Below are 20,132 nucleotides of genomic sequence, written 5' to 3'. Positions count from 1 at the left end.
TGTTTTCACCATACCTCTCCCATCGCACATTTTCGGACTCTGTTGCTAACATGTCTGTCTTCTGTTGTGTACCTCAGGGCTCCGTTCAGGTACATCTCCTTTTGTCTCTATACACACTATCACTTGGTGACCTCATCAAATCTTTTGCCCGCAGATATAATCTCTATGCAGATGATATGCAGATATATATATTTCCACCCGTACCCTCACACCTGCAATCCAGTGCCAAGTCTCTGATTGCCTCCTGGCTATATCCCTGTGGATGGCACTCTGCTGCCTTAAACTTAATATGGCTACGACTGAGCTTCTCTTATTTCCCCTATACCTGGCTCAATATCCCCGTTTTCCATTACAGTAAAAAGTATTACCACCTATCCTGTCGCCAAAGCATGTTGCCCAGGAGTGACATTTCACTCCTCCCTTTCCTTCTCCAATCACATTCATGGCATGCCTAAAAACGTGTTGCTTCTTCCACTATAATATTGCAAAGATCCGCCCTTTCTTCTGTCACACTACTGCTAAAACTCTATCCATGCTCTTATCCTCTCCTGTCTGCATTATTGCAATATACTGCTAATAGGCATCACTGCCTCACCATTTTCTCCTGTTTAATCTAACCAAAATTCTACTACTACAATCATTTCACTGTCCTCCTTAAATTGCTCTTCTAGCTTACCATGAAGTTTTGGATTTCCCACAAAGTTCTCCTCCTTAACTTTAAGGTTCTCCACTCATGTGCTCCTCCATACAGTATACAGGTGCACCAACGAGTATTCTAAAACTTGCCTTAAACTTGCCTTGGAAAATCTGGGGCTATCACGAATAAGATCCAGGTACATACTGGGAACATGCTGCAAACATGTCAGTGACATTTCTGCAAAGACTAATGGCCCATAGGATTAACACAGCAGGGGTCCCTGGCAGTCCCATTCAGTATGAATGGGACTGTCAGGGACCCTCGCTGTTAATCCGATGGGCCATTAGTCTGTCTGCAGAAATGTCAGGGAAATGTTGCAGCATGTACCCAGGATGTACCTGGGTCTTGTTGGTGAATGCCCCAGATTGGTTTTAAAATACTCGTCGGCACTACAGTATATCAACTTTGATCTGTCGCTTTGCCCCTGCTAGTATACTGCTCTCTCTCACCTTAAACCTTTTTCCCTCACTACCCCTTACCTGTGGAATTTCTTCACCTTCAGCATATGCCGAGCACATTCTCGCTCTACCTTTAAGGCAAACCTTAAAACTCACCTCTTAAATTAAGTGCTTGAATAGCCTAGACCATTGGTTTTCAACCTTTATTTGGTTAAGGAACACTAAGTGAAATTCTGTAGAACCCCCAACCCTCTCTAACAGCAACTTTGTGATCAGATACATTGTAAATTCTTCTGTATGTTATACAATTTTCAAATCACCATAAAATTGCAGGGAACACTTTAGGGATGCCCGGGGAACCCAAGGAGAAACCCTGGTTAAAAAACACTGGCCTAGATGAATGGCTACGATCCGACACCCACAGTCACACCTGACTGCCATCTACTGTGCAGCACTTCTTACCTCATCTGCTGTCTCTGTAAGTCTCCCATCATAGCGCTTAGATTGTAAGCTCTCCAGGGCAGGGGTTTAATTTCCTATTGTCTGATCTTATTTGTTCCATTCATTATACTATAATTCCCTGTCTCTCTTGTAAAGCGCAAGTACAGCTGTGGGCGCTATATAAATAAAGCTATACATACATACACTCATTATTGACACTCGTATATCATTAGAGCAAAATACAATTAATTGAAGCAAAATAAAAATGCTTCTCCATGTCAAGTTAACTCCAATATTTCCTTGATATATAGATTCCATTGAGTGGTGATGGTGGACATAAGGCCTCAGCTCACCGCCATGTTTTTCTACGTCTTTTGTCTGGCGGCAGACAGAGGTTGGGCACAAGTTACTCGCCGGCTGCTGCCTCTGCTTGATGCCATCACTGCACAGTTAATTCCTCCTCCGCCTGTCAGTTTCCCCGCCCGGAAGTCAGCCCAACCTTCAGCCCGCATAGCCGAGCGCTGTTTCCAGGTGTGTGTGTGTGTGTGTGTGTGTGTGTGTGGGATGTGTGTGGGATGTGTGGTGTGTGAAGGTGGGATGTGTGTGTGGTGTGTGGAGGTGGGGTGGAGGTGGGATGTGTGGTGTGTGGAGGTGGGATGTGTGTGTGGTGTGTGGAGGTGGGGTGGAGGTGGGATGTGTGTGTGGAGGTGGGATGTGTGTGTGGTGTGTGGAGGTGGGGTGTACAGTAGGTGGGATGTGTGTGTGTGTGTGTGTGTGTGTGGTGTGTGTGTGTGTGTGATGTGTGTGTGTGTGTAGGTGGGATGTGTGTGTGTGTGTGTGTGTGTGTGTGTGTGTGTGTGTGTGTGTGTGTGTGTGTGTGTGTGTGTGTGTGTGTGTGTGTGTGTGTGTGTGTGTGTGTGTGTGTGTAGGTGGGATGTGTGTGTGTGTGTGTGTGTGTGTGTGTGTGTGTGTGTGTGTGTGTGTGTGTGTGTGTGTGTGTGTGTGTGTGTGTGTGTGTGTGTGTGTGTGTGTGTGTGTGTGTGTGTGTGTGTGTGTGTGTGTGTGTGTGTGTGTGATGTATGTGTGTGGGCCCTTTAAAAAAATTGCTGGGAGGCCCAAGAAATTAAGTTACACCACTGCATTTAACTCGGCTCATTTTTTTAAAACTTTGGAAAATATATTCTGCAATACTCGTGCCCTAAACTGCCACAGCATAAATACTTCCAGCTTCTTCTATGGTCTTGAAAATTACTCAATTTGCAACTAAAAATGTGGTGCCAGCACTGCAATACTACATATTATACTGCATCTTACATCCAGCCTCAATGATCCCCTTACTCCCTATGTTTAAATGAATTACCCTATCTTATGCTAGCAAACCGCTACATACGTAATCTATTTGCATTTGTATCGTTACCCAACCGAAATAAGTATTTTCTTTTTACTGAAGTGCAAACTCCAGTCCTCCAGAACCACGAACAAGCAGGTATTAGGCTGCGGCCCCGCTGCCTGCGCTGCATGCGCGCCTGCAAGGCTGGCGGCACGTGCAGCCGAATTCCCCGGTCTGCAGAGAGTTGCAGGGGGGAAGACAGGGGGGCGTGACTGGTGAGTGACGGGGTGCGGCCATGACATCACCCGACAGGTTCGCCCTCATTGGCTGAATCGCGGGGGGGGGGCGTGGCCTAGCGCTCCGTTGCTAGGTCTCATCACAATTTTAATGTGAGTCTGAAAATCGCGCAGTGCGGCGGCCGCCCCTCGCAGCGGGCCCGGCCCCATTGAGGGGCGGCTCTTGTCCCTGCAGCGACCGCCATAGCGAGCTCTGCAGTAACCAGTGGAAACCTGGCCTTAGGAATATCCCAGCTTCAGCACTAGTGGCTTAATCAATTAATAAACAATAATAATGTTGACTATAATAATTTAATAACAAATGACTGGTCTGTGCACATGCTGACTTTTATTCTTTCTGTAGTAGAATAGAACAATAGCACACCAACTGTGAACATTAACTCTACTTAAATTAACTCAACTGATATATTACCCAAGTCTTATGGACGTTATGTGATGTCAAACACAATTAAGGAGAGAGAGGGGGAGAGAAAGAGGTGGGATAGAGTGGGGATGGGGAAGAGAGAGGAAATTGGGAGAGAGAGGGGAGGGGGAAGAGAAATGGGGGATAGAGAGAAAGGGGGGGAGGGGAAGAGAAAGGGGGGAGGGGAAGAGAAAGGGGGGAGGGGAAGAGAAAGGGGGGGAGGGGAAGAGAAAGGGGGGGAGGGGAAGAGAAAGGGGGGGAGGGGAAGAGAAAGGGGGGGAGGGGAAGAGAAAGGGGGAGGGGAAGAGAAAGGGGGGGAGGGGAAGAGAGAGGGACTGACTCCAATTTTGAATCTGGGGAACTTGGTTCAATTCCTGGTGTCAGCTCCTTGTCACATTGGGCAAGTGACAATCTCCCTGTGCCTCAGGCACCACAAACATAGATTGTAAGATCATCTGGGCAGGGACTGTGTCTGTAACAATCCTATGTGCTGCGTACCGTGTGCTATACCAGCGGTGCGCAAACTGGGGGGCGTGCATTTGTCTGGGAGATTTGTCTGGGGGGGCGTGGTCCGTTGCAGAGGCCCCGCGCTCTTCCCCCAGGCATTTAATGCCGGGGGATCGCGTGAGGCCCCTGAAACAGGACACTTACCTGGAATCAGACGCGTCTCCATAGCAACGCGGCGTCAAATGACGCCGCGGCATCATGCGACGTGACGTTGCCAGTGTCAAATGACACCGTGGGTCACGTGACGTGACGCGACCCCGGCACGTCATTTGACACATCTAGAACGTAGGAGGGGGGGCGCGAGACCGGGGGAGGCCTGGCAGGGAGGCGCAGCTTAAAAAGTTTGCACTCCCCTGCGCTATACTGTAATTGTAAAGCGCTTGGAGTCCCATTGGGGAAAAAGCGCTATATGAAATAAAGTTATTATTATTATTAGTGATTCTAATTGGAAGTATATAAGTAAATGGGCTCTCCATGTAAATAGATCTGTCAGTCTTTTCCTGCCTCCTGTCTCTTTCTCGGCAAAAGCCCTATTTCAGGGTGTGGATTTAATAGTCTGGTGGTGCTATGCCAACTTTGGCAAACCTGCCACATTTTTGCCAAATTTATCACAAAACGAAATGGGCTAATTTCGCCTGGTTCGCAAACAAGAAGATTTTTTACATCTCTAGTGAGGAAGTTGAAACAAAGATGGCCCATTCCAAATTCCATAAGTAAAGTATGATTCTCGAACATTGCATTGGTACTGGGTCATGTTTACTAATGATGAGTCTTTGAGTATAGTACTTTACTGCCAATTAACTTACCAACCCCCAGTTTTCTAATTAACTAGAAGAAAATGGTTGTATTTAAAATAAAAAAGTTAATTTGCCCACAATTTTTTTTTTTTAAATAAATGAAATATTGATGCATTGCCAGTAAATCAGAAACGTGGATTCAAGAATATCCCCCATTACGGTTTGATCAAATTTCACGAGCTCTTGCAAGTAATGACATCACTGCAAGTACTGTACTGAATCACAACCAGTAAAAAATACTAACCTTGAAGCATCGACAATTTTATAAATAGATCCATGTGGTTCATGTGCACTTGGTTGAGAAGTGGACAGAAAATACAATTCCCCTATGTGAAAAGAAGAGGAAAGGCCACGGGGTCAAAAACCATTTAATACAAATTTAGAATGCAAAGAAAAATGAAAATGAGGAAAAAAATATTGTGTGATATAAACCGTACAAATAAATGTATTTTACATTCCTTCAGTACTGAAGGAATTACAAATCCAAATGCGTAGTGTGACCATAATTTAAAATTGGTAACACCAATAATTAATTAAGCACTTGGGGTCATTCTAAAGCAGTTACGTAGATGATGAATACTGTGCAAAATGATGCTAATGATAGCAAACTAACCCTCCTGTTTTAACATAAAGGGAAGTTTGGTAATATGAATCAACTTCCATTTATATGCGTGGAAGTTGCTTCATTGTTAACTATGTTAGTCTACTTCTCGTGATATTAAATAGGGGACTACTGCTTTAATGAAATGCTATGTTCGATTTGTAGAACTTGGCCGTAAAAGACAGGAATAAGTCTCTGTGAGACAGATTTTCCTAGCTTCACAACAAAGACGGTTGCTTTGCTATTTGCAACAGAGCGACTTTGAAAAGCCAGCCTTCGCGTCATCGACACAAGTCACTGGATGGTCTGGTTCTCTGCCTCAGCCATCTCCTTACATACACTCCACTAAGCTATCCTTAGCATGGAGGTAGGAGGAGCGACCAATCAGAGCGTGGAAACCCTATCCTACTAGCCAATAGAAACAGGGGCTTGTCTCTTGGCTGATGTCAGAAGAGGGGTGTGCCAAGCCGGCTCGGGATGCCCCGTAGGCGGGTCATACAAACTGACCAATGGAAAACACACTGACATTCTGCCACTTCCCCCAATCAAACCATTGCCACCTACTGGGCAGGCTCCACTAAGTCTGGCAGACAGGATGGTCCTCCCCGCAGGGGGTCTCTGTTCTCTGGACTCAGTACTCTACCCTGCCCCGGCCACTTATCACCCCTCTCAGCATCCCGTCTCCTCTTTGAAATTCGAACTCTATGCAGACTTGCTGGCCCCTTAATCAGATGCCCTGGCTAACTGCATAGAGCCTTATAATAAATGTATAAAAAACAGAAACATATTTTAATACATGGGGGACTCTGATGAGACTCATGACTGTAAGGGAAATAAGACTGAGATATTGGGGCTCAAAAACTAGGAGGCTGGGGGACACTGGGCAGCCCGGTGTAATTTCACCCGCGTACCGGCAAATCATGCCTGCTCGCCGGGTAGAATTAAGGTACTCCTGTAAACAAAATAATTGTATTCTTACCCAAATATCTCACCTAAAACTTACACACAGAAAGTTTCATGAGTCTGGGGCAAAGGGAACATGGAAAGTGGAAAAGCAGGGGTCACTTTAACTTTTCATGTAATGATACCTGGCCCCTGGCTTATAGTGCTATTTAGTGGGCAGGGACCCACGGCCCAAGGGGAACCAGAGGTCTTAACCTTTATTATATAGCCTGGTTACCCTTACACGTCCGCCCCGGACACTCGCAGGGACCACCTGTGGACCCCCGGACACCATGGGGCTCCCGGACACCCGCGGGGACCACCTGAGAACCCCTGGAAAAACGCAAGGACCCCAGACACCTGCGGGGACCATCTGAGGACCCCCGGACACCCATGGGAACCACCCAGAGACCCCCTCTGGTATCAATCCTGTGCAGAAAAAATGCTTTTATGTGTGTTGGGTGGGGGGAGTGGGGGTTGGGGGTACAGGTGGTGGGTTGTGTATTGGTGGGTAGTAGATATTGTAATATTTATTGGGAGCAGAGGGGGTGAGTGACGGGCCAAGAACCCCCTCTACTTACCCCCTCTGCCTCCAATAAACCTTCTATTGTGCCTTAACCCCTTCATTGCCATAGCAGCTAGCCGCTAAGGTAATGAAGCTGATATAATGTAATCTTTACTAATAGTGTGCGGGAGCAGGGGCCCTCCTGAGCGGGACCACTTTGATTTCTGCCTCAGGGACCCCCTGATTCCCGAGTTACAGTCCCTGTATTTTTTTTCCCCTACTTTGAAAAGTCCAAGTTCATTTAGGAGATTGTTGCAGGAACGTGGAGGAATTCTTTCCAAAGATTATTGTAGTAATCTTACAATAGTGAGAATTGCATTCCTAAACTCTTAAAGCTGCAGACCAAGCAATATCCTACATGTGTTTTTTTTTTTAAATAAATAAGTTCTGTACTGTGAGAAAATACTTGTAGCTTTAAATGCTTTAATGCATTATAATGTAACAAGCATGTTTATCTTTATATAGAAACCATTTAGAAAGTTACATCCCCTTCCTCTTCTGAAACAGGATCTAGCGCACCCTTTTTGAGCTCTGCCCTTTCTCTAGCTGTGCACCAATTGTATCTAGTGACTGCCTGGTAACATGATCTTTCCCACAGAACTTTGCATCTTTGGTCCTCTTCTGCTGCACTGACAGCCATTCAATGGACCCCCGAGCCAAATCTTCACTGATCGATCACAGGAGAACGGATCGAACGCCATCTAAGCTAATTACTTATCATTGTCTGTCTCTGTACGTTCTTCCTACCTACCAATTAGATCGGAGCAGGGACTCCTCTTCCTAAATGTAAATTTTTATGTCTGAAACTAGGGACTTCAATATCATCAAAAAACACAGAGCAAATAGCACACAGCCAGGGAGCCAGGTGTGGGAAAAAAATTAAATCCATTTATTTCAGTGCATGACTGATGACAGCATCACCCCAACGGGGACAAAAACACACACACATCTCCTACGCATTTCGGACCGGTTGGTCCTTTATCAAGGAGTCTGGCATATGGAGCAAATAGCTGTCTTAAATACCTTCCACATAATGATAATTAAAAACATGCGTGTACAATCAAATTGCCCCTCGGCGCGCATGCGCATGACGTCACGCGGGGCGCCACCACATCAGGCACAGAAGCCTGCAAGTAGACACGCCCCCTCCGTGCGCTCACTCGCGCATGCTCACTTCAGAGCCCAAACAGCTCAACTGAGTTACAGACCTGTAACCCGGCAAACTATTGCGCCCCACGTGACACGCTACTAGGCCGCCGATTGGTTCGAGCGCGCCGCCACTCAACCAATGGTAAGCATGGCTGAAAAGGCAACACACCCACCCCTCGGCCCCCCTGTATCCTGCCATGAATGAGCGCAAGTAATATAACCCTATACAACAGCATACTTAAAGTAAAAGCTGGATAAACCAAAGCGCATTCACCCCTGTTGGTTAAATACACAGACAGGGTGCCCAATGAAAAGGTATCCGATCACCTTTGCTCCATATCCCACAAATATACAATTTTATTATACACAACAATAAAAACAAACCCTTGTCACTGTATAAGTACCTAAGTGACAACGGAGTTATCATGACTATCTAACAACCCACAGCTAATACCCTAGATAGTTTCTACCAATACATCTTTACATAAAAAACATAATAATATCGTGTTAAATGTCAAAGTGTATTCATCCTCAATAGAGCGATGAAAAATGAACCCCCAATATCAATTACAATAATTCGTCAAATGTCCCCAATGTCAAAAATGACTAGGTACATATGGATAATTGTTACATAAATGGATATTAATAATAATCCCAGGTAGTTCCACATGAATGATATGCAAACTGGATATAGACTAATAACAGTAAACAGTACCTAAAGCCTGGAGAAATTCCTTACTAAGTATGGATAAAGTCCACACTACTACCGATTTAGAAAATGGCTTAAATTCCACTCAATGTTCAGACCGCAGGGAGTTCTGGTCTGAAGCATAAAAATACAATATGCCTCCCTGCGGTCCAACATATTGAGTAAGTCACCCCCTCTTTCGCTGGCAAACACTTTTTCAATCCCTCTCACCTTCAGTCCTTTAACCCCCCCTTTGTCACATTGTGAAAAGTGCTCTGAGACTGGATGTGAACAGTCTCGGTTTTTAATCAGTCTCACATGTTCAAGTATTCTGATTTTTAGGGCTCTCGTGGTCCTCCCCACATAATTAATTCCACACCCGCATGTCAGCAGATATATAACCTACTGTGTTTCACAGTTAAAAAAGGATTTAATTGGGAATGGATGATGAGTGGAAGAACTCATAAAGTGGGTAGATGGTAACATAAACTGGCACATTTTACATCCTCCACACCTGAAGGATCCTTTCGTGATAAATTTCTTAATAGAAGGGGACGAAGTTACATAGCTCGGGGATATATATGTGGCAATTGTTTTGGCCTTACGGTATACAAACCGCGGGCCTTTAATAACGCAATTATTAAGGCTTCCGTCTAACAATAAAATATTCCAATGTTTCCGAATGATTTTTTGGACTTACTGGCTACATTTATTAAACTGCGTAATCATAAGGGTACATCCTCATTTGTGTGGTGTGCATAATGTTTTTTATCCTTATCATAGTACTTCTTAGAATAAAGGCTTCTATTTTCTGTCACACCCTCTGCCCTTGGGTCACCCTGTTGGGGATACAGTAAGTCATCCCTATTCATAGTAGATACCTCCTGAAGGGCACTAACTACATCTTTAGTATTATAGCCTCTCTGCTGGAATCGATGGCTCAATTCCTCAGACTGTCGGACGAAACCCTCAGAAGTAGAGCAATTCCTCCTCAGTCTGAGGAATTGGCCCTTGGGGATACCCTTTATGACTGCAGGAGGGTGGCAACTGTCTGCTCGCAACAACATATTTCTGGAGTTAGGTTTTCTAAATACTTCCGTTTGAATTTGGCTCTCCATGTCAATAAATAACCGAAGGTCCAGATAGTCAATGTGATGTACATTAAATTTATAAGTGAATATTAAATTATTATTATTACAATTAATGTAATCAAAAAACGTGTGTAATGTGTCTAAGTCCCCTTCCCAAATCATAATGAGGTCATCGATGAACCTATTATAAAAAGTGATGTATTGTCTAAATGGATTCGTGCTAGTGAAAATGAAAAGTGACTCCCACCACCCCATAAATAAATTAGCATACACCGGTGCAAAACTCGTGCCCATAGCTGTGCCTTGTTGTTGTAAATAAAATTTGTGATCAAATAAAAAATAATTGTGCGTGAGTAAAAAATTAATAGAATCTAAAATAAATGCTGTGTGAAATTGATTGCTATCTGGACCTCCGATAAAATGATTGACAGCCGCCACCCCCTGGTCGTGTTTAATGACTGAGTACAATGACGTAACATCCATGGTCACCCATATAGAATGGGGGCCCCATTTAACAGGACTTAATTTCTTAATCAGGTCCCCTGAGTCCAACAGAAAGGAGGGTAAACCCCTAACAAAGGGTTGCAGATACCGATTGATATATTTGGATAAACCATCTCCCAAAGATCCAATAGACGAAACAATTGGTCTCCCCGGAGGGTCGACCAATGTCTTATGGACCTTTGGGAGATGTTAAAAAAAAGGAATGGTAGGGTTTGGATTCCACAAATAAGCACTCTCTGACTTACTCAAAACTTGGGTAATTTCTCCAACTTCCAGTAACTCTCTGAATGTTACCATGAACCTCTCTGTGGGATCACTTGGTAGTGCAGAGTAGGTAGTGGCATCCCCAAGTTGCTGATAGGCTTCCTTGAGGTAGCCAGTCCTATCCCAGTTTTCCACCATCTCCCAAAGATCCACAAGACGTTGGTCGACCCTCCTGGTCGTCCAATTGTCTCTAGCATTGGATCTTTGGGAGATGGCTTATCCCGTTATGTTAATGCCTATTTGCAACCCTTTGTGAGGGCCTTGCCCTCCTTCGTCCTTGACTCTGGTGATTTGTTGGTACAATTACAGGATATCCCATGGAAATCTGATTACCTGTGGGTAACTATGGATGTGGTCTCCCTGTACACAATTATTGAGCACGATCTGGGGTTAGCAGCTGTTCGCCACTTCATTGAATGTCCAGGAAGCTCTATGTTAATGACCACATTTATCACGGAATCTATTCTTTTTCTTCTCACACACAATTATTTTCTTTTTGAGCACCAATTTTATTTGCAACAACGGGGAACAGCAATGGGGACAAGTTTTGCCCCCTCTTATGCTAATCTGTTTATGGGGTGGTGGGAGCACGTTTTCATATACAACGCCACTAATAGATTTAGACACAATATTGTTTTTTTCAAACGTTTCATCGATGATTTGATTATAATTTGGCACGGGAGCACTGACACATTAGAAGCATTTTTTGAATATGTTAACAATAATGATCTTAATATTCAATTTACCACCAACTTCAATGCACACCACATCAGCTTCCTGGACATTCTACTTTATGTAGATATGGACCAAAATATTCAAACAGACACCTTTAGAAAAAGTAATTCCAGAAATACAATTCTTAGGGCGGACAGTTGTCACCCCAGATCGGTGATTACTGGCATTCCCAAAAGCCAGTACCTCAGACTGAGGAGGAACTGTCCTACACTAGATGGTTTCCTGACTCAGTCTGAGGCTCTCACCAATCGGTTTCTAGAAAGGGGTTACGACAGGGAGGCCTTGGAATCCATAGTGGGAGAAGTAATGGAAATAGCCAGAGATACACTACTTCCCACCAGGGAGTCAAGGACGAGGGATGTTAGTCAAAAAAGTGGTAAAGCTAGAAATAAAAAATTGGGAAATACATCCCCCTTGTTCATTTCCCAATACAGTAAGGCCAGTGGCCAAGTAAATAAAATAATCAACAAACATTGGGGTCTACTACGTATGGATTCCATCCTGGGGGAGTATACCAAAATGGGACCCAAAATAGTCTACAGGAAGGCTAAGACCATTGCCAATTACCTATCTCCGAGTGTCATCCCAGATATTAGGACCAATACAAACACATTCAATACAAAGGGCTCCTTCAGGTGCAATAATTGCAATATGTGTCGGTACATGAAACCCTCCAGATTTGTCTCTTCCCACAGCCCACATAGACGCTTCAACATTAACAACTTCATTGATTGCAACACATCTTTTGTGGTCTATGTAATAAGTTGTGGCTGTGGGAAGAGATATGTCGGAAGGACAACAAGGTCCCTCAAGACTAGAATGCAAGAGCATTTTAGACTCATCAAGAGAGGAGACTTGGCGCACCCGGTCTCCAAGCACTTCATAGAATGCGCCAAGGGCGGCCCCGAAAGCTTTTCATTTATGGGAATTGAGAGAATTTTACCCAAAATGAGGGGCGGCGATTTGACACAACGCTTAGATTGTAGGGAATCATTCTGGATTTTCATGCTAAAAACCCGTTATCCAGATGGAATTAACATTGAATGGAGCATTAATCACTTTCTGAAATAATCTATGGTCAGATTTCTCTAGATAGTTATGTAGTGTGCATAGTCTCATCGCTCCAAGGTCATCGATGTGTAACATTAGGTGCATCAACTGTAACAATTTTGTGTCTCTGTATTTGACCAAGTAATCTATAATGTTCAAAGAATGTTTTGGACTGAAATTATTATGGGGGCAATTATCAGCAACGTAAGTCTAACCACACTCCCAATTATTGGATAAACTGAATAAGTGTTAATGTATGTAACTTTTCTCCTTACACAGTTTAAGAAAAATCTTAGAAAACAGAATATATGTATTTTCCATTTATTAGTCATCCTTTGTTCTTCTGGAAGGCTGCTTATATGTTTTTAATATAGGTATAAGTTAGAATTTCACAATAATGTTATACTATGTTTGATTATATATGTATATCTTTTGTTTTTAAAGGTCACAATCAATGTATGTTTTGTATAGGCGATGTGCAGTCTGCCCAATTTGGCCCCCAACATGAACAATGCATACACTTTAGAATATTTAGTTTTCCCATCCCTACTTCCCTCTCTTTTCCAATTAATTTTCTCCTTTTCCCCTTTTTTTCTCTATTTTTCTCTTTCTTCTTCTTGTTTTTCTCTCTTCTTTCTTTTCATCCCCCCAGCTCTTTTCCTTTCCCCTTCTCCTTTCCCCCCCCTTCCCCCCCTTTTTCTTTCCTTCCTCTCTTTCTTTTCCTTCTTCTCCTTTCCCCTTCCCTCCTCCCCCCCCTCCTTCTTTCCCTTCTCCTCTTCCCCCTCAACTCTATTTTCTCTTCTTTTATTTTCTCCCATTATTTATCTTTCTCTTTCCTTTCCTTCTCTCCCTTTTTCTTCTTTTCTACGTCTCTTTTGTTCTTTTTCCTCTTATCCTTCTATTTCTTTTTCTTCTTATCCTTTTTCTTTCCCCTCCCCTTTTTTCCCCTTTCCCCCCCCCCCCCCCTCCCTACCCTTCCTCTTGTTTTTTCCCCCCCTCTGCACTTTGGATATTTGATGTGAGTGTCAATATGTTTACAGGCATCTCCATCAATATCCTCACTATGTGGTGGGGTTTATATATTTTTCCAGTCACCAACGGGCATGGGGACGCATGCGCGAGCACATAGTACTCTGTGGGCATTGCCCTTGTGATTCCTGACTGCTTCATGACATACTTAGCTCTGCGCATGCGCGGAGCGAACGTGGCTAGCATGAGGCGCATCTCGCGAGATTTGGCCCTCCATTGCAGTGCGGTGCGTGTCACAGAGCTGGGTGTTTGGAGGCGGCTCTCCTGCGAATGCCAACAGGTAATTAGCCATCCCCACATGCCCTAAACAGATATACACTAATTGTTTAAGCAGTGTAAGGGGCTTGAGGTTTGCAATTAGAGAGTTTTTGGCGCCAAAATCGGCAGACTGTGCCCCTATATATACCGGATGTATACCATGTTGATACACTTCTTGATAAAGTGCAATTTGTCTGCACGAAACGCGTAGAAGGTTGCAGCCTTCTGTTTTTATGTCCACCCAATAAAGAAATATTTTTGCCAGACCTGCCATCACCCCCTTTTTTTGCTGTGCGTTGCACCAACCCATTTGCACTACTCTGCACCACCACTGCTCCCCCCTTGTCAGCATTCTTAATGACGATTGTAGAATTTTACTGTAAAGATAATAATGCCTGTTTTTCTCCTTGATTCAGATTATGCTTAGCCACATTCGAAAATGAAAACACCTCTGCCAAAGCCCGCAAGTGCCTTATCACCAGGTTCTCAAAAGTCGTCAAAAATGGACCCTTGGTAAACTGGGGATAAAACAATGAGCCCCTCTTGAGGTCAGACCCCCATGTACTAAATTCTGGGACAGAAGTTCCAAGTATGTTCTCATTATTGTCCCCCAATAATTCCTCAAGATCCTTCAAATCCTGCAGATAACACGCCTCTCTAAAGGCTGAAACTTATATTTCTGGCGTACCCCCTTCTACAAAATTCCCTTGGGAATAATTATTGGTCATAACTATAGATGTTACAGGACTCTCTACAATGTCCTTAATTATACCTTCCCCTTGTTCAGAGGTCTGTGCACGTTTCTGAAAAAAAGATTTTAAGGTTAGTTTTCGCACAAATTTATGAACATCTATAGCAGTGTTAAATAATTCATTGTCGGAGCATACTTGAGGCCCTTCCTTAATAAAGACAGTTCAGCGGCAGTTAATTCCTGACCTGAGATATTAATAAAGTCCATATCTTGATTGGTACTTATTTCTTCCTCTTGACGGGCCATCTGCTTCCCTCTCTTCTTCTTGCCTCTTCTGGTTCTCTTTGGTTTTTCTGGAAGAGAGGGAAGTTTTTTTGCTGCCGTTGTTGTTTTGTAGATTTCTGCTGTTCCTGTGTATTCTCATGGTAAGATCTCTCATTATCTGCTGCCGATGACCTGGGTTCGGAAGATTCTGCCGCTCCATAAGAGTGATGTCCCACTCTCTCTGTCTGTAGAAAGGAAACTGAATGGGAAAGATTTTCAACATCTGAAAGGTCAGCATCCCCACTGGGTTGATCATTACCCCTTGCCTTTAATATCGATTTCCGTGGAGTAGATCTCATCATCTTGTCCCTTTGTTGATAATTCTTTTGGGGACCCTGCGTGCCGCGCTCACTAAGAGGAATAACTCGCTGCCAATTACATATTTGCTTCTTCTCATAGTCTATGCGGTCCCTATCGTATTTGGACTGTTTTTTAGCCGTTATAACTTCCTCCGCTTTAAGGACTGTTTCTGATAGAATACTGTCATATTTTTTAAAACCATCTAGATCCTGAAACTGTTGCAATTGTGTTTGAAGTTCTTTAATCTGGAGTTTCAGGATCTAGATGGTTTTAAAAATTATGACAGAATTCTATCAGAAACAGTCCTTAAAGCGGAGGAAGATATAACGGCTAAAAAACAGTCCAAATACGATAGGGGCCGCATAGACTATGAGAAGAAGCAAATATATAATTGGCAGCGAGTTATTCCTATTCGTGAGCGCGGCACGCAGGGTCCCCAAAAGAATTATCAACAAAGGGACAAGATGATGAGATCTACTCCACGGAAATCGATATTAAAGGCAAGGGGTAATGATCAACCCAGTGGGGACTCTGACTTTTCAGATGTTGAAAATCTTTCCCATTCAGTTTCCTTTCTACAGACAGAGAGAGTGGGACATCACTCTTATAGAGCGGCAGAATCTTCCGAACCCAGGTCATCGGCAGCAGATTATTAGAGATCTTACCATGAGAATACACAGGAACAGCAGAAATCTACAAAACAACAACGGCAGCAAAAAAACTTCCCTCTCTTCCAGAAAAACCAAAGAGAACCAGAAGAGGCAAGAAGAAGAGAGGGAAGCAGATGGCCCGTCAAGAGGAAGAAATAAGTACCAATCAGGATATGGACGTTATTAATATCTCAGGTCAGGAATTAACTGCCGCTGAACTGTCTTTATTAAGGAAGGGCCTCAAGTATGCTCCGACAATGGACTTTGATTTATTTTACACTGCTATAGATGTTCATAAATTTGTGCGAAAACTAACCTTAAAATCTTTTTTTCAGAAACGTGCACAGACCTCTGAACAAGGGGAAGGTATAATTAAGGACATTGTAGAGAGTCCTGTAACATCTATAGTTATGACCAATAATTATTCCCAAGGGAATTTTGTAGAAGGGGGTACACCAGAAATATCAGTTTCAGCCTTTAGAGAGGCGTGTGATCTGCAGGATTTGAAGGATCTTGAGGAATTATTGGGGGACAATAATGAGAACATACTTGGAACTTCTGTCCCAGAATTTAGTACATGGGGGTCTGACCTCAAGAGGGGCTCATTGTTTTATCCCCAGTTTACCAAGAGTCCGTTTTTGACGACTTTTGAGAACCTGGTGATAAGGGACTTGCGGGCTTTGGCAGAGGGGTTTTCATTTTCGAATGTGGCTAAGCATAATCTGAATCAAGGAGAAAAACAGGCATTATTATCTTTACACAAAAATTCTACAATCGTCATTAAGAATGCTGACAAGGGGGAGCAGTGGTGGTGCAGAGTAGGACTGGCTACCTCAAGGAAGCCTATCGGCAACTTGGGGATGCCACTACCTACTCTGCACTACCAAGTGATCCCACAGAGGGGTTCATGGTAACATTCAGAGAGTTACTGGAAGTTGGAGAAATTACCCAAGTTTTGAGTAAGTCAGAGAGTGCTTATTTGTGGAATCCAAACCCTACCATTCCTGTTTTTTACCATCTCCCAAAGGTCCATAAGACATTGGTCGACCCTCCGGGGAGACCAATCGTTTCGTCTATTGGATCTTTGGGAGATGGTTTATCCAAATATATCAATCGGTATCTGCAACCCTTTGTTAGGGGTTTACCCTCCTTTCTGTTGGACTCAGGGGACCTGATTAAGAAATTAAGTCCTGTTAAATGGGGCCCCCATTCTATATGGGTGACCTTTGGATGTAACGTCATTGTATTCAGTCATTAAACACGACCAGGGGGTGGCGGCTGTCAATCATTTTATCGGAGGTCCAGATAGCAATCAATTTCACACCGCATTTATTTTAGATTCTATTAATTTTTTACTCACGCACAATTATTTTTTATTTGATCACAAATTTTATTTACAACAACAGGGCACAGCTATGGGCACGAGATTTGCACCGGTGTATGCTAATTTATTTATGGGGTGGTGGGAGTCACTTTTCATTTTCACTAGCACGAATCCATTTAGACAATACATCACTTTTTATAAGAGGTTCATCAATGACCTCATTATGATTTGGGAAGGGGACTTAGACACATTACACACGTTTTTTGATTACATTAATTGTAATAATAATAATTTAATATTCACTTATAAATTTAATGTACATCACATTGACTATCTGGACCTTCGGTTATTTATTGACATTGAGAGCCAAATTCAAACGGAAGTATTTAGAAAACCTAACTCCAGAAATATGTTGTTGCGAGCAGACAGTTGCCACCCTCCTGCAGTCATAAAGGGTATCCCCAAGGGCCAATTCCTCAGACTGAGGAGGAATTGCTCTACTTCTGAGGGTTTCGTCCGACAGTCTGAGGAATTGAGCCATCGATTCCAGCAGAGAGGCTATAATACTAAAGATGTAGTTAGTGCCCTTCAGGAGGTATCTACTATGAATAGGGATGACTTACTGTATCCCCAACAGGGTGACCCAAGGGCAGAGGGTGTGACAGAAAATAGAAGCCTTTATTCTAAGAAGTACTATGATAAGGATAAAAAACATTATGCACACCACACAAATGAGGATGTACCCTTATGATTACGCAGTTTAATAAATGTAGCCAGTAAGTCCAAAAAATCATTCGGAAACATTGGAATATTTTATTGTTAGACGGAAGCCTTAATAATTGCGTTATTAAAGGCCCGCGGTTTGTATACCGTAAGGCCAAAACAATTGCCACATATATATCCCCGAGCTATGTAACTTCGTCCCCTTCTATTAAGAAATTTATCACGAAAGGATCCTTCAGGTGTGGAGGATGTAAAATGTGCCAGTTTATGTTACCATCTACCCACTTTATGAGTTCTTCCACTCATCATCCATTCCCAATTAAATCCTTTTTTAACTGTGAAACACAGTAGGTTATATATCTGCTGACATGCGGGTGTGGAATTAATTATGTGGGGAGGACCACGAGAGCCCTAAAAATCAGAATACTTGAACATGTGAGACTGATTAAAAACCGAGACTGTTCACATCCAGTCTCAGAGCACTTTTCACAATGTGACAAAGGGGGGGTTAAAGGACTGAAGGTGAGAGGGATTGAAAAAGTGTTTGCCAGCGAAAGAGGGGGTGACTTACTCAATATGTTGGACCGCAGGGAGGCATATTGTATTTTTATGCTTCAGACCAGAACTCCCTGCGGTCTGAACATTGAGTGGAATTTAAGCCATTTTCTAAATCGGTAGTAGTGTGGACTTTATCCATACTTAGTAAGGAATTTCTCCAGGCTTTAGGTACTATTTACTGTTATAATTCTATATCCAGTTTGCATATCATTCATGTGGAACTACCTGGGATTATTATTAATATCCATTTATGTAACAATTATCCATATGTCTTAGTCATTTTTGACATTGGGGACATTTGACGAATTATTGTAATTGATATTGGGGGTTCATTTTTCATCGCTCTATTGAGGATGAATACACTTTGACATTTAACACGATATTATTATGTTTTTAATGTAAAGATGTATTGGTAGACACTATCTAGGGTATTAGCTGTGGGTTGTTAGATAGTCATGATAACTCCGTTGTCACTTAGGTACTTATACAGTGACAAGGGTTTGTTTTTATTGTTTTATTGTGTATAATAAAATTGTATATTTGTGGGATATGGAGCAAAGGTGATCGGATACCTTTTCATTGGGCACCCTGTCTGTGTATTTAACCAACAGGGGTTAATGCGCTTTGGTTTATCCAGCTTTTACTTTAAGTATGCTGTTGTATAGGGTTATATTACTTGCGCTCATTCATGGCAGGATACAGGGGGGCCGAGGGGTGGGCGTGTTGCCTTTTCAGCCGTGCTTACCATTGGTTGAGTGGCGGCGCGCTCGAACCAATCGGCGGCCTAGTAGCGTGTCACGTGGGGCGCAATAGTTTGCCGGGTTACAGGTCTGTAACTCAGTTGAGCTGTTTGGGCTCTGAAGTGAGCATGCGCGAGTGAGCGCACGGAGAGGGCGTGTCTACCTGCAGGTAAATCATATAAAATACAAAAACATATAAACTGCAGGTCAAAATTCGTCGTATATCTACTAGAATGTACATGCGGTTACTAATATGTAGGGAAAACTATCCGCCCATTAAGAGCTGGGATAATAGAGCATATTGGTAATATGTGGTGGCGCCCCGCGTGATGTCACGCGCATGCGTGCCGAGGGGCAATATGATTGTACACGCATGTTTTTAATTATCATTATGTGGAAGGTATTTAAGACAGCTATTTGCTCCATATGCCGATCCGAAACGCGTAGGAGGTGTGTGTTTTTGTCCCCGTTGGGGTGATGCTGTCATCGGTCATGCACTGAAATAAATGGATTTTATTTTTTTCCCCACACCTGGCTCCCTGGCTGTGCGCTATTTGCTCTGTGTTTTTTGCTGATATTGGACTCCTCTTCATGGCTGGCACGCCACTACTAAACAAAAAGTTCCCCTGTGACTGTGGGTAAGAGACTTTCTTTTTGACTTCAATAGTTGAGTACTTTGATGTGAATTATAGTTCAAGTGACTCACAGGTCATTACACCCACTCCTATTGGTTTCTCTCTGGGGCTATTTTAAGCTATAGATGAACTACATGTGATGAAGTTACACTGGGGTTGAGCACCCTATTCCCCTCTTGTTCCTGAAACTAGGGACTTGTTTCACTTCTTTAATCTACTCTTTTTGTGTGTTCACCCCTTCCATTTCTCCTACAGGGGCATTTGAGTGAGAGAAGAGATGTGCGTGTTCTTAAAGCTGCAGTTCAAGTTGCCGTTTAAAAAAAAAAAAATCCATTCGATATGTGCATCAATACAATCTGTGCACTGACAAGTAATTAGCTACATTGCAGATCGATCCGTTTTCCTGTAATCGATCGCCATCTCAGAGAGGGTGCGCACAGGA

The 20,132-nt window shown here is 43.2% G+C and overlaps 1 protein-coding gene across 1 annotated transcript in view; it reads right to left on the bottom strand.

The window, feature by feature from the left end:
• HHIPL2 (HHIP like 2) overlaps positions 1–20,132 on the bottom strand; it is a 72,639-nt gene that overhangs the window by 12,416 nt on the left and 40,091 nt on the right. The window contains exon 7 of the mRNA XM_075594724.1: positions 5,114–5,195. Coding sequence (XP_075450839.1) covers positions 5,114–5,195 — 82 coding nt within the window. The remainder of the gene's footprint in view (positions 1–5,113; positions 5,196–20,132) is intronic.

This window comes from Ascaphus truei, chromosome 4, assembly GCF_040206685.1.
Source record: "Ascaphus truei isolate aAscTru1 chromosome 4, aAscTru1.hap1, whole genome shotgun sequence".
Lineage (NCBI taxonomy): Eukaryota > Metazoa > Chordata > Amphibia > Anura > Ascaphidae > Ascaphus > Ascaphus truei.
The sequence above is the reverse complement of the archived record's forward strand: the minus strand, read 5'-3'. Positions and strand labels throughout refer to the sequence as shown.